Raw genomic sequence first — 13,324 nt, 5'->3', positions numbered from 1 at the left:
GAATAAAATATCCGCCGACCACATGAGATGATGTGATGCCACATGATGAGAGATTCCCGCCATTCCATCATATACTGAATCCATCTTTTGAGTGCTAAAGGTATTTATAGTTACGTTTTTTAATTGTACGGTGGGTACGTGCATTGCTTAGATATGTCTCGAGCTGACGGTTCACCCAGGAGGCCGCTGTGTTTATTGACAAGGTTGATGTTGCGGCTCTAGACGAGTCTTTAACATGTATTAAAACATTAGTCGCATCGCGCAAATCTCTGGATTTGTGCAGTGGTCATCATGCATGCCGCCATTCGCAGTATGTATACGCCATTCTCATTAGACTATTGACTACGATGCTGTTTCCCAGACTCCGCACATCAAGAACCGCTCGGATACCATATAGTGCACATCCTGCGCATACCTTCGTAAGACGTATCGCACGAAAGTAGACGATGTGACATAATGATTATATGTGAAAACGAACCATGTCCCTCTCATTTCAAACTCTAGTATATGTTCAGATGGCTAGCTTCGCCGATCTGATCATGGACGACTGACTCTTCCATAGACTCTCGCTCGAAGACACAAGATTGTCGCAATGGGAAAAATATAACTGGCCGAGACGACTCCGCCGTTTCTTGACCCCATCAAACAAGTTCCCTCACGTCGATATCCCTTAGTCCACGACGGTCTCACCATTCTGTGCCTCTCATGCGCGATTGATGAGACTAGTTCATACATGCTAAGTATTACACAAGACACAAGATTGCAATTCGGCTGCGACCAAGGCGCTTCCGAGTCTTTTATCTGTTCACCTGCAGCCGGACGAGTGACACAAGTTCGCATTGGCTACTCAGTACGCGTCTATCTCACCTCAGCGTACGCCTCTCGATGGAAAAACCCATTAGATATTGCTTGTCATGTCTTGAAAATCATCCTAACCAGTTCAAACGGAAAGTATGCCGCGCGGCACGAATATATAATGCATAGAACACTTATCGCAACTAATTACATTAAACCACCGGCCGCAGTGTCTGCCCGCAGAAACCGCTCCGAGTTGGCTCAGAACAGCCCAAATTCACACCCCATCGCAGGAACAACTGACCCCACCATCAACACCGCGACACGCTCTCAGGCGGCAGGCATGTGGCCCCCGTTCGCCCTCACTTGCGAGGGCAGCACCGGGACCGGCGGCGCAGTCTCAGGCGCAGCGAAGAACCCCGCGGCCGTGATCCCCATCGCCTCCACGCCCGCGCCCGACGCCTTGCGCGACGTGCCCCGCCCAATCGATATCGAGCCTTTGCGCGCCGCCGTCCCCCGCTCGATGCTGATCGTCGACCGTGCGCGGTGCGCGGTCCCGAACCCGCCGTGCGTGCTCGCGCTCGCTCCTGCACCTTTCCCGATCGTCGTGTTCACCGAGCGCCCCGCCCCATTACGCGGCCCACGCTTACTCAAGTCCCGCGGCTTGTATGGCAGCGGCGGCGGCACGGGGCCGGCGTTGTTGCTGTCGCTGCCGCTGTGCCACGCAGACGGCACCGCGCCAACGGAGCTGCGCTTGCTGGAGCCGGAAGTTGCGCTGGAGCTGGGACCAATGGGCATCACGAGCATCGCATCGTCGATCTCCTCCTCGTCGTGGACGCGCGTGCTCGATGACGAAGACGGCGTTGACGGGCGCGGCTCGAACGGCACCTGCGGGATCGCCTCGCTGCGGTCGTGCACTTCGTCGAAAACTTCGTAATATCGCTGAACGCACAGCTTAATCAGCATCCCGAGCGTCGTCTTGCCAAAGATCGGGCCTGTGGGGGAGAATGACGGAGCAGCGTCAAAGGGCGAGGGTCCGGTCGGAATGGTGCACATCATCACATCTCGCAGTGGATTTGAACCGGACACCAGATTGGGGGTGACGACGACGGCGAGGTTGTGAGCATCCATCCGATTAGTCGCCGATCGTAGAGATACTTCGTGTAATAATTCTGCCACCAATAGGTTACGAATGATTTATTTCCGTAAGGCTGAATGACTCACGCAGAATATGGCTCAGTAGAATATAACAGCAATGTGGCAATTCTGGGAGCAAAGTGTCGCGCAAATATGTAATGCAGGTTAGATCGGTGGGGTCATCTGTAGGAGAAGGACACCGGGATACTATCGGGTAGAGATGTTCAGGAAATAGTGGTGTCGGCAGATCTCGCAGATACTTCTTCAATAGTACGGCAGCAAGATGAGGATCCCCAAAGGTCTCCAAAGATACCACTTGTCCTGCAAATTTAAATCAGTTTAAGGAGAGGCTGGGCAACAGGTTCAGATGTTACCTCGATCATATGCCTGTTGCACTTGCTTTAAAAGGGCAGAATTAGGCGATCTTCTGAAAAGCCCCTCGTCTTGCAAGCCTGAAACACCGGATATCAATCCAGTCATCGCATCACGAAACGCACGATTGACATACCAGTTAGTCGCAGATATTGTATGCAGTCTTTCACAACTCGAGGAAGCCCGCCTTTCTCCCCATCAAAGCCCATGAGTTCCTCGAGCGGCACACCAAACAGGTCCGCACGACTAGGTGTCGGCAATTGAACTTGTCTCTCGTGCTTCAGATTCTCCCTGAACAAGTATTATGACGTCTGAAAACACCAGAAGAGGCGGTATGCGGACGCACTGGTACACCATCGGAGGTATATCAATCTGAGTAAGTGGTATCTGAGCCGCCAATTCCGAAAGTGTATTAATATAAGTTATCTTGCGAAAGAATTTTGGGCTAGAGGAGTGTTGTGAATATGTCGGCTTGGCACGCCATCGTCAATCTTACCTGATAATGGTGCCAGCCAATGAGAATAGCACTAGTAACGCGAGTCAACTTCACCATTCACTAGGCAAACGAATAACCATACTCTTCGTGAAAAAACTAGAATGGACTATAAACTGTGAAATGACGATGAGGGTATACGCACCACGCCAGAAAAAGGTTCATACCAATTTCTTCAGATTTTTGCGGTACTTGCGACTGAGGCTGCGATATGCCTTCCATACCCAATTCCAGCCCGGTGTATGTCTCCCGCCTGCAGCAAAGAAGACAACGGTATAATCCGACTCGACTGTGTGATTATTTAGAAAAGCCACAGGATGAGACCCTGCGAGAACCCACCATACAGATCAAGATATGACAGAATGCGTCTTCTTCCATTTCAGTTGCCGAATGAGAACCACAGCAGAAGGCACTCACGCAAGCAAGATGTCATAGTCTACCTCCCGCGGGTCTGGCAGCGCCGATGCGTTCATCACGACCCTGCGAGCGAGCTGCGTTCGTCACTGCACCCAGAACAAAGCCTTTGATACACACATTGGTCGAGTTCTGCGCGCTACGTTCTCATAACGGTGACACACAACGGGAGAGGAGCACTGACTCAAAATCCACGCCTGCCTGGAAGATCACCTTGCCCATGACGTCCTGGATATCGTCCTGCCCCGCGCCTTCTCGAGGGCCATCGGAAGTATGTAGCCGCGTCGGGAGGTTGAAGAATAAGCGTCGCTTCCCGCTGGGAGATTGGGGAGGGGTGTCCTGGCGAGCACCGGGGAGAGAAGTTGACAATGCAGCGAGCCGTTGCTTGAGAGTCAGAACATTTGGAGGCATAACCGCATCAACCCAGGTCAGAGAGATGTCACCGAATTTGAATTCAAGAGAACGAGTGCTGCCCCGAATCCAACAAGACCAGCCCACGACAAGAAGAGCAGGAGCTGTACAAGTCGCGAGAGAAGACTGCAATCCGGAGTCTCTGTTTAAGCCACATCTTCATAGACGCCCACTGTCATGGTTGTATTAATCGTAGCTACTGTATACGTTCCCAGCTGGCAGCTACGCCGGACAATGCACCGTCGAGGAAGACCGACAGACTTGTGTATCGGCGCGTAATGTGCACAGATTGTAGGGTAGATGTATCAGGTGTCGGTAAGTATGCAATTAATATCATCCGAGGGAAACACATAGTATTCAAGTTTCGAAGGGAGATGTTTATTGGCAACTGATCAAACGCCTCCACCGCTCTTCTCAACCGGAATCCTCAGACGCTCGATCTTCGATGGGGTTGTGGATGCGGACGCAAAGAGAATTTCCCGGAGCTCAGCGCAGATCTCGACGTCAAGAGTGAGATTTATTCATCAACAGGACGAGAAAACCACATACCTCAACAAACTGATCAAAATCAACGTCGGACACCTTTGAAAATCCAACCTCCTCAAGCACATAATCGTAGTCCTTGCGCTTGATTCCCTCGTAACCTGGCAACCCTTTGACAAGACTCAGAACCTCGTCGAGTTTCATCCGCGCCTGGAGGTCCGCACCGCCGTGCGTCTTGCTCGCGAATGCTTCACGCAGCGCGTCAACCTCGCCAGTCTCGAATTGGGCACGGCTGTAGATCATCTCTGGGGCAGCACGCCTTCTACGTGCGCCAGCGCCAATGCCGAGCACATTTTCAACGCGCTCGAGGAGGCCCTTCGGCTGAAACATTGAACTCGTCGGCAATGCACCTGGTGGCAGACCCATACTCGAGAGGAACCTGGTCGCCTTCTCGATCTCCTCCTGCTTATGTGCTCTGGACCACCTAAGCTCCTCTGCCATAATATCCACTACACGAGGGAGAGCACCTAGAGTGGCTTGAGCATTGAGGAAAGACAGACGGCACCGACGTGCGATGACATCGATGGCAGTTTGAGCGTATTCATGGCGGACGGCGTAGCGCACTTCTGCTTCGATAACTATTGAAACGAACGTCATCTGCAGTACACCTCTACTGTAGCGTAGAAGACTTACAGGGATATCCTGGAGCTAAGCGGATGCCGTGAAGTGGCCACGCTTCTCCAGTTGGCTGCGCGAGTGAACAGACAGTCCAGGCGCGATCACCATAGTTATCCGAAAGATGTTTGGCAACTTCGGTCTCCAGACCGTACTGCAAGCAGGGTCGAGATCAGGGTTGCTCGGGTGGAGAAACTACAGCAAAACCTACCCTCTGAATAAGACCAATGAACATATTCCTGCTCCATCCATCACTGCCAACAAGTCGCAAGGTATCGGTAACACAGCCAGTATGTGGCTTGAGCCCAAAGACTTTAATAGCCTCGTCCACCGTTTCCTCGGCCATAGCGCGGTAGGTAGTCCACTTGCCTCCGGCAATTGTAAGCAGCCCGCTGTCGCTCACATGTATCATATGATTCCGTACCAGACCTTCTGTGCTTGCGGCATTCGGATTCCTAACCAACGGACGCAAACCGGACCATGCGCTGAGAACGTCACCGCGCCGGACCTTGATGTCTGGGGAGAGGTAACGCCGCACTTCCTCGAGGACCCAGCGAATTTCCTCCTCCTGCGCCTTTGGTTCTGTCTCCACTTTCGCTGGTGAATCCGTCGTACCCGCAATCGTGTTGCCTTGCCATGGCAAGAAGAAAATTACACGTCCGTCAGATGTTGCAGGGTCGAGCAGTCCCATTGTCCGCGGGGAGTAGTAGTTTGGTAGAGTAATGTGGATTCCAGATGACGGCTGCACAATCGGTGTATGTGCCGAATTGTCCATTGTGAGCAAGGCATCCGTGAAGGGACCCGTCGCGTTGACGATACCCTTTGCGCGCACGTCCCACGACTTCCCTGTCAACTTGTCTTGTACCCGAGCACCATACAATTTACCATTTCCGTTGACGTCCTTGTGTAATTCAGTCACCTCAACGTGGTTTGCTACGATCGCACCCTGCTGTACAGCAGTCATGATGAGAGCAATGTTCATGCGCGAGTCATTATGTTGCCCTGATGCTTAATCAATTGGCAATTGAGTAGACAAGTCCGATTCACGAACCGTCATAGTAAACTAAAGCGCCAACCAATCCGTCCTGCTTGAGCATGGGGAACGTCTCGAGGGCCTTCCCTTTGCTCATGAGATACGACGACTCCATATTCTCCTTCCCAGCTAGGATATCGTACATCTTGCAACCTGCCCAATAGTACGGCACTTGCCAGTACCTTAAATAATACCCTGAGATTGGCGGCCTACTCAAGAAGTACGGCGCTTACTTGTAAATAGGAAGCATGATGGGAAGCATAGCAGACAAATAGGGAGCTGTCTGCAAGAAGATCCGACGTTCATGGAGTGCCTCCTTTACGAGCTTGTATTGTTCGTAATCGAGCTCCATGACCGCCTTCTGCAGATATCTGACGCCTCCATGGACCAATTTCGTGGACTTTGAGGACGTTCCTATCAACAAAGCACATTAGACTGCGTGTCGACACGAGCCTCATGTGATCGCGGAGCAGACGAGCTTCGCGACGTGAGAGGTCGAAGCGAAGTTCTTCTTCCTCCCAGGCTCTGAAAGCATATTAACGGCCCACCTGCACTGAAATCGTCCCTCTCCACGAGTGCAACCTTCAAACCTCGGCTGGCAGCATCGACCGCCACACCCGCCCCTGTAGCCCCACCGCCAACAATCAGCAGATCGAACTCCTCCGGGTACGCGTCGCCCTCTTTCTTCCCAGAAGCCCTGAGCGCATTTATCATGTGCTGTCTAGATGGAGGCGTCCATGGCGGAGGGGGCCTCCTCGTCTCTTTGGTCGAGGGTGGGTACGAGGGCCCGGAGTTGAGGTAGTAGTATCCACCGCCGCCTGCCACGAGCGTCGCGCCGGATACGACGACGAGGGAGCGAGGAGAAAAGAGAGCGCGCCGGAGCGCAGCTATCTTCGACATGGAATGCGTCCCTGACGAGGAAGGTGTGTTGGCAAAGCCTCAGAACATCTCAAGAAATACGGAAAGGGGGCAGCCCGAGTCAGGTCCGATCCAAGTCTCCCGCCAAATGACGCGCACCGGACAGCGCGGACCGCGGACCGCGGAGCCCGCCCGCCCCCGCGTAACTTTGGATCGTGCGTATTTGATTTTATCACCGGTTCCGGCGAGGCACAGTGGCGGGAGTACATTCTCGGCACGAGAGAAGGAATTAAAACATAAGTACAACATGGTATCACTAGTGGTGAACAATATAAATTGAGCTTGTGTTGCTGTCAAAAGGGATCCTTCACCTTCAAGTTGCAAGACACAGCTACTTATTGTACCGAGTCCTGCATAGCACAACCGTGTTGACCACGGATATCCTCGACAATACTCAACACGCAAATAACCATCAACGAGATGGGTGAGCTGCTGGGCACAAACTATCATACACCACCATCGGATCGCCTTCGGACATTGGACTCTAATCATAAAATCCGGCCCCGTAACTCAAGCTCACATTGCACATCGGATCCAGGGATACACATGATGCATATACGTAGTCGGCATACAATATATCACCCAATACAGGTGGCTACAAGTGATGCTCGCAGAAAGACATAAGTATAGAAAAAAAGATCGTACAAAGCAGCCTCTCCACTCATACAACAGGAATAATTTAACTCCTCTCGCCACGGAGACGGCGGGCCAGAGCAAGATCCTTTGGTTGACTGTCCAGTACATCAGGAATGAACATACAACAATAACAGGAGGCAAAACACGCACATTGTCACTCGCTTGGCATGAATAGCAGCCAAGTTGGTGTCTTCGAACAGAGAGACAAGATAAGCCTCAGCAGCCTCCTGAAGGGCCATGACAGCCGACGACTGGAAGCGCAAGTCGGTCTGCAGGCGAAAGATCTATAAGCCATACACCAGCACATAGCACCCACCCAACACACCTTAAAATCCTGTGCAATTTCACGAACAAGCCGCTGGAATGGCAGCTTCCTAATAAGGAGCTCTGTCGACTTCTGGTAACGCCTAATTTCTCGGAGAGCGACAGTTCCAGGACGGAAACGATGGGGCTTCTTCACACCACCAGCGGCAGCGGTCTGGAGTGGAAAAGACGTGTCAGAGTCGAAAGACACGTGCGCAATGAGCTCCAGAGTTACTCACGGGAGCGGTCTTGCGCGCAGCTTTCGATGCGAGCTGCTTACGAGGGGCTTTTCCACCGGTGGACTTGCGAGCAGTCTGCTTGGTACGAGCCATTGGGTACGCGGAGTATAACGAGGAAGAAAAGTTAGGCTGGAGGAAGTTGTGAGGGGCGGCGAGCGCGACTGAGCGTTGCTGATGGAAGCAGAAGGCAAGCTGTTGATAGCATTCAACAAAGCGCGTCGTTTGTTTATATACCCCCGACGCGTCACGCGTGACACGTGTATAACGCGTCTGTGGCTGTGGGACTGCGGTCGTCGGCACTCTTGGCTTTCGCGTAACCGCCTTCATTTCAGTAGAGCGCGTGTTCAATATTATCCACAACTGGTATCCAGCCTGCTGGCTATGTTTTGCACTGGGAGACATGGCTTTGCCTGCCTAATCGACTAACAGATTCACCAGCTCGCCGCCAGGAGCCTATAACCGATCACGTTGAGGGAAGGAAACATATCTTGGGGAGAGTGCTTTTTTCGTGTGTTCCAAAGCTCATTTCCTGCATGTGAGTGGATCTTCAGTGTGTCTTCTTGAATCTATTTATCGTTTTGACAGCGTGTCCTGGACAACATATCCCTACTTCAAGTTACTTTCGCTCTATGACACATGGGCACCCGGCCATTCGTGTATAGGCGGACTACTTGGGGAAACATCGGATGGTCTCACGACGACGTATGCAAGTCCGCATTACTTTCACTGGGTGACATAGGTGGCGTCGCTCTAATCAGATTCTCGAGAGTCGTGTCATTTACATTCTCAGCCATAGCTTAGTTGTCGTACTTCGATGATAGGATGCATCCGAGAGAACACACCCTCTTTGGACTGCGAGGTGCCGAAACTCGCTCATTCACACTATCATGGCAGGTAGCATTGTAATTCGTTTACCCCAGTGCTAATAATCACCGCAGTTGTGAACAGTAGGGTGCCGTTCCTGCCGCAAACTTGAGCCTGTTGGTCGATGCACGCCATGTTCAATGCAAATAAATGCTGTGATCAACCCTTGCCGCATTATTTGAATATGTCCAAAAAATGGCTTCCTGAGCTTCGCAAAAAGGACGTCCATTTCCAGCCGCAATGGAAGTGGACAACTCTTTTCAGGAGCTCGTGATCACGAAGCACGATACACGTGCCCAAACACGCTGCATACGCGTGTTTCGCTTGATACGGTCAACCAGCCACCCCACCGCATCGATGGGCGCCCCCCACATTACTTCACTAGTCGTCTTGAGCTCACCCCGGTCTGACCGACATGTATCTCACGGATAACGCCAGTGGTATGTTCTGCCCGTGTTCTACCTTTTGGCCTTCCACTTCATCTGACATATCGCGACAGCTTCAGACATGTATCAATATAACCAGTATGGGTCTATGCAAAGATCTGTGCGACACCCGCCTCCTGCACCCACGAGTATCGCCCTTGATGACACTTTTGACGCAATGACTACTGAGGCCCCAACGGACTGGGATGTTGGCTTCGTGCGTCGCGAACAGGACTACGAGGAGTCTGTCACTGGATACCAAAACTACGTCAACGAGATGGAGAGGAAGCTGGGTGCGGAGGAAGATCTCCGTGCTGCAGAGAGGAAGCCTCCTGTGGAAGCAGCACACCCGAACCGCAACATCAATGGGGGCGAGAGTGGCAGAGGCGCGAGAACTGGCTCAGGGCGGCGCAGTTTGGGCAGCCAAGACATGCCTGTTAATGGGCGAAAAGTCAGCGATAAGAGGGGAAAGCTCGAGCTTGTGGAGTCTAGGATCATGGAGGATGGCCCGAGCCGCACCATTTCCCTCTGGCGGGAACGCGTCGCAGACAGCAGCGCAGGTAGCACTCCGACAGACGATGGTGCGCGAAGTCGGGAAAATATCCATTTGCATGCTAAAGCGCCACCCAACGATTCCCATCCTCGATGGACCGTAAGTGATGGCCAAACCAAAAGCAGTAGTGTTGAATCAAAACCAAGGAGGGGAAGTGTCCTGACCATGGTCAAGACAGGGAAATCATCGTACGAGCGAAGCGAGGTGAGTGTGGAGAAAACTTTCAGATACTATGGCTGATTACCGAACAGTACATGGTAGCATATCACCAACCCTCTAAAGCGGGATTTCCGACACCCATTTATGCGCGTTCAGAGAACGGGAGTACGATTCCGTTCATGGAAACGGGTGGTCCTGTTCCAATCAGTCCTCCCCGCCGAAACGCTCTTGATCGCTCGGCGCCAATGTCGCCGACACGACGAGCCTCAAGGCGGTTATCACAGGATACTAGAAGCGAAGTCAGGAACATCTTTATCTTACCTCCTTTTGATTTTGACATCATTGCTTTTCTGTGGACAGTTTATGGTGATGTATCCGCAGACGCCACCTCGCAGCGGAGGCAGCACGGGCAGTTCGCCTAGTCCACAATTACCACAGCCGGAACCCCAGAAGCAGATGTCACCATTACATCAGCGAAGGGCGTCGATAACAGCCAGTGCCATGGGGGATACTAGCGGATCAAAGGCGACAAATACGTCCTCGCCAGTGGAGTTGATACTGGCGTCGTGCGATCCATCGTTGCTGCACCTATCACCTATCCTCTCAGAATTAGGAATACACAGGGTGGAGCATCTCCGGGCTATAGCGAGGCTGAGCGAGGCTACTCGAGACCGTGAGGTCAAAGAGCAGGCACTCAAGAAAGGTGTTACCATCGTGGAATGGGCCATTCTGATGGACAAACTGGAGACCTTGTAACTAACTAGTGTGTTTCGTCTTCGGCTTTGTGTTCTTGTATTTTCGGATGTTGTGTATGCTGTTTTCCAATTACCTTGTATTGTTATGTTGTATGGATCTGAATCGACACCAAGATCGCGGCAACCACGTCGGTTTCCCAAAACGGCATCGCACGGTGGTAGTAGGTATGATCTAAAAGCGATCTCGACATTCAAGTACGTGTTTGGATCTGCCCAAACGATGTCAAGTCACCTATGTGTATTCCAAGGATCAAAGGTATTGATCGATGGTGAAATTCAGCCCGCGACAATCGTGGTCGATACCTCCACGGGCAAGATTCTTCAAGTGAACGACGGACTCCCTGCCGCTGTTGACGATATAGATTGGGTAGATGCCGGAGATAATTTAATCCTCCCAGGTCTCGTCGAGTATGTATCGTGGTCTTTGAGAGGCATGCTGTGGTGCTCCTGATTTGATGTACAATCCCAGTGCTCACGTCCATCTCAATGAGCCAGGCCGTACTGACTGGGAGGGTTTTTGGACCGGCACCCGGGCTGCCGCCTCAGGCGGCGTCACCACTGTAGTTGACATGCCGCTGAATTCTATCCCGCCAACCACTACAGTCGAAAATTTGGAGGAGAAGCGGAAGGCAGCTCAGGACCAGTGTTGGACTGACGTTGCCTTCTGGGGTGGTGTTATCCCAGGCAATCAGGTTTTTGAGTTGTTCTGCATGCGCATTACAACACTTCTGATAGTAGTGGCACGATAGTCTCACCTGAGACCCTTGATAGATGCAGGCGTGAAGGGATTTAAATGTTTTCTCATCGAGAGTGGTGTCGATGTACGACCCCCACTGTATCATGTCCTTGCGCTTTTCTGACGTACTTGCAGGAATTCCCATGTGTCACAGCGGATGACTTACATCTCGCCATGGAAGAGTTGAAGGTGCACATTTGTTACCCCGCCTACGTTAAACTGTTGACATGACGCATTCGATCAGAACACATCTACCGTCCTATGTTTCCACGCGGAACTCGAGGGCAACTCACACAACCCTCATACTGAAACCCAAGATCCTACCCTCTATGCTACATTCCTGGAATCACGCCCTCAAGAGCTGGAAGTCAATGCTATCTCCCTGATCAACGACCTCCACCGCCAATACCCTGGGCTTCGCTTGCACATTGTTCATCTCTCTGCAGCCCTCGCACTTCCCCTCATCCGAGCAGCAAAGGCATCTGGTCTTCCTCTCACTGTAGAGACGTGCTTCCACTATCTGTGCCTATCCGCAGCACAGATACCCGACGGAAAGCCCGTGTTCAAATGTTGTCCCCCGATCCGCGAAGAAGGGAACAGGGAAGAATTGTGGGAGGCACTTTTGGATGGCACGATCGATTGCGTTGTGAGCGACCATAGTCCTTGCATTGCCTCGCTCAAACACATAGAGGACGGGGACATCATGCATGCGTGGGGCGGCATAAACACGCTTGGTCTCGGCCTGAGCTTACTCTGGACGGAATGCCGCAAACGCAGTATCGGTATCGAGCGTATCGTTAATTGGGTGTGCACCCAAACGGCGAAACACGCTGGATTAGGCGATAGAAAGGGACAGATAAAGGCTGGTTACGACGCTGATCTGATATTGTGGGATCCCAGCGCAAAATCCACAGTATGTGATAATTCATTTGTATCGAGGTATCGAGAGATCTAATGGAAATCATAGGTGACGCCAGAGTCGCTTAATTTCAAGAATAAGCTGACCGCATATGAAGGCCAAGTTCTGTATGGGCGGGTCCAGCAAACATATGTCGGCGGAAAGCTTGTGTATAACAATGGATTCGACGGGCTGAAACCAGTTGGAAAATTATTGTAATGCTGAAATGTCGCGCGTACCTTCATCCTTCTCTCTGTGTATTATTAGGATTAGTTTTGTAGTAAGGACGCACTGGTTGATGTCGTCTGTCTTCAGGTAATGAGACCTTGCTCAGAGGGGTTGCAGACGAGCCATTTCAGCTCCTCATTTCCCGTCACAGCTCAAATTAGGCCGTCTTTTGTTGCATCGAGTGCTAAGCAACTCGGCTCTTAATACTTGGTCCATTTCGCTTTGGGGATCATGATTGCGCCAATTATCAGGTGAGCTTGTACTGCAGGACACGAAGGCCCCAGTGGGTTCCTTGTCGCCCCTCGCTTTCATCAGCTGCTCGAGGATGCTCCCAATGAGCGCGAGAGCAGTGTGAAGAGCAAAAAAAAGGCGGCGAGGGTGTCGAAGACACACTTGGCCTTGACTCTGGGGCAGCGACAAGGTATCGAGTATGAACCAGAGCTACGCTGATGGGTGGGGATGAATTATAAGTGACACTATCACGTCTTAGTAACGATTTGCATCATCGATCGATCTTGTACTTGATTTAGTGTTGAATACTCACCAAGTTCTCCACGTCGCAACGCCATTCAAGCAAAAGAACGAAACAGCGAGAGGACGGAAACGCAAGTCCGTTGAGAGAAAAATTCGTCCATGTATGTATATAAACGAGAAACGAACGGGGCAATTTGACAATTTAGATTCCGTTATACGTTCCATGTTGGATCCCGATCATCTAATACATAAGATACTTAGGTAGTGTTACAAGTAGAGCAAACTCGATGATAGCGGTACCGCGAGACGCGGTCCATGCTCTA

At 51.7% G+C, this 13,324-nt stretch overlaps 5 protein-coding genes across 5 annotated transcripts; 2 read left to right on the top strand and 3 right to left on the bottom strand.

Annotated features, from left to right (window-relative positions):
* Positions 1–1,125: 1,125 nt before the first annotated feature.
* FIBRA_01752 (uncharacterized protein) lies at positions 1,126–3,622 on the bottom strand (the record flags this gene model as incomplete). Its single annotated transcript, XM_012323623.1, has 12 exons — positions 1,126–1,967; positions 2,020–2,253; positions 2,307–2,384; positions 2,441–2,595; positions 2,651–2,749; positions 2,801–2,831; positions 2,883–2,913; positions 2,965–3,086; positions 3,137–3,165; positions 3,215–3,277; positions 3,332–3,343; positions 3,396–3,622. The coding sequence occupies 12 exons, from the start codon at positions 3,620–3,622 to the stop codon at positions 1,126–1,128; spliced, it is 1,923 nt and encodes a 640-aa protein (XP_012179013.1).
* A 392-nt stretch (positions 3,623–4,014) lies between these two features.
* FIBRA_01751 (uncharacterized protein) lies at positions 4,015–6,713 on the bottom strand (the record flags this gene model as incomplete). The annotated part of the gene is made up of 7 exons (XM_012323622.1): positions 4,015–4,119; positions 4,172–4,743; positions 4,799–4,934; positions 4,992–5,782; positions 5,832–5,995; positions 6,047–6,227; positions 6,362–6,713. 7 exons carry the CDS (start codon positions 6,711–6,713, stop codon positions 4,015–4,017), a joined length of 2,301 nt encoding a protein of 766 aa, XP_012179012.1.
* Positions 6,714–7,410: 697 nt separating this feature from the next.
* On the bottom strand, positions 7,411–8,002 carry FIBRA_01750 (uncharacterized protein; the record flags this gene model as incomplete). Its single annotated transcript, XM_012323621.1, has 4 exons — positions 7,411–7,462; positions 7,518–7,636; positions 7,693–7,845; positions 7,910–8,002. 4 exons carry the CDS (start codon positions 8,000–8,002, stop codon positions 7,411–7,413), a joined length of 417 nt encoding a protein of 138 aa, XP_012179011.1.
* A 1,186-nt stretch (positions 8,003–9,188) lies between these two features.
* FIBRA_01749 (uncharacterized protein) lies at positions 9,189–10,666 on the top strand (the record flags this gene model as incomplete). Its single annotated transcript, XM_012323620.1, has 4 exons — positions 9,189–9,213; positions 9,273–9,955; positions 10,003–10,209; positions 10,271–10,666. 4 exons carry the CDS (start codon positions 9,189–9,191, stop codon positions 10,664–10,666), a joined length of 1,311 nt encoding a protein of 436 aa, XP_012179010.1.
* A 219-nt stretch (positions 10,667–10,885) lies between these two features.
* Positions 10,886–12,518, top strand: FIBRA_01748 (uncharacterized protein; the record flags this gene model as incomplete). The annotated part of the gene is made up of 6 exons (XM_012323619.1): positions 10,886–11,073; positions 11,135–11,357; positions 11,415–11,486; positions 11,537–11,590; positions 11,646–12,314; positions 12,369–12,518. 6 exons carry the CDS (start codon positions 10,886–10,888, stop codon positions 12,516–12,518), a joined length of 1,356 nt encoding a protein of 451 aa, XP_012179009.1.
* Between the last annotated feature and the right edge of the window lie 806 nt (positions 12,519–13,324).

This window comes from Fibroporia radiculosa (assembly GCF_000313525.1).
Source record: "Fibroporia radiculosa TFFH 294 genomic supercontigs, scaffold860, whole genome shotgun sequence".
NCBI lineage: Eukaryota > Fungi > Basidiomycota > Agaricomycetes > Polyporales > Fibroporiaceae > Fibroporia > Fibroporia radiculosa.
This window is presented reverse-complemented; position numbering and strand designations above follow the sequence as displayed.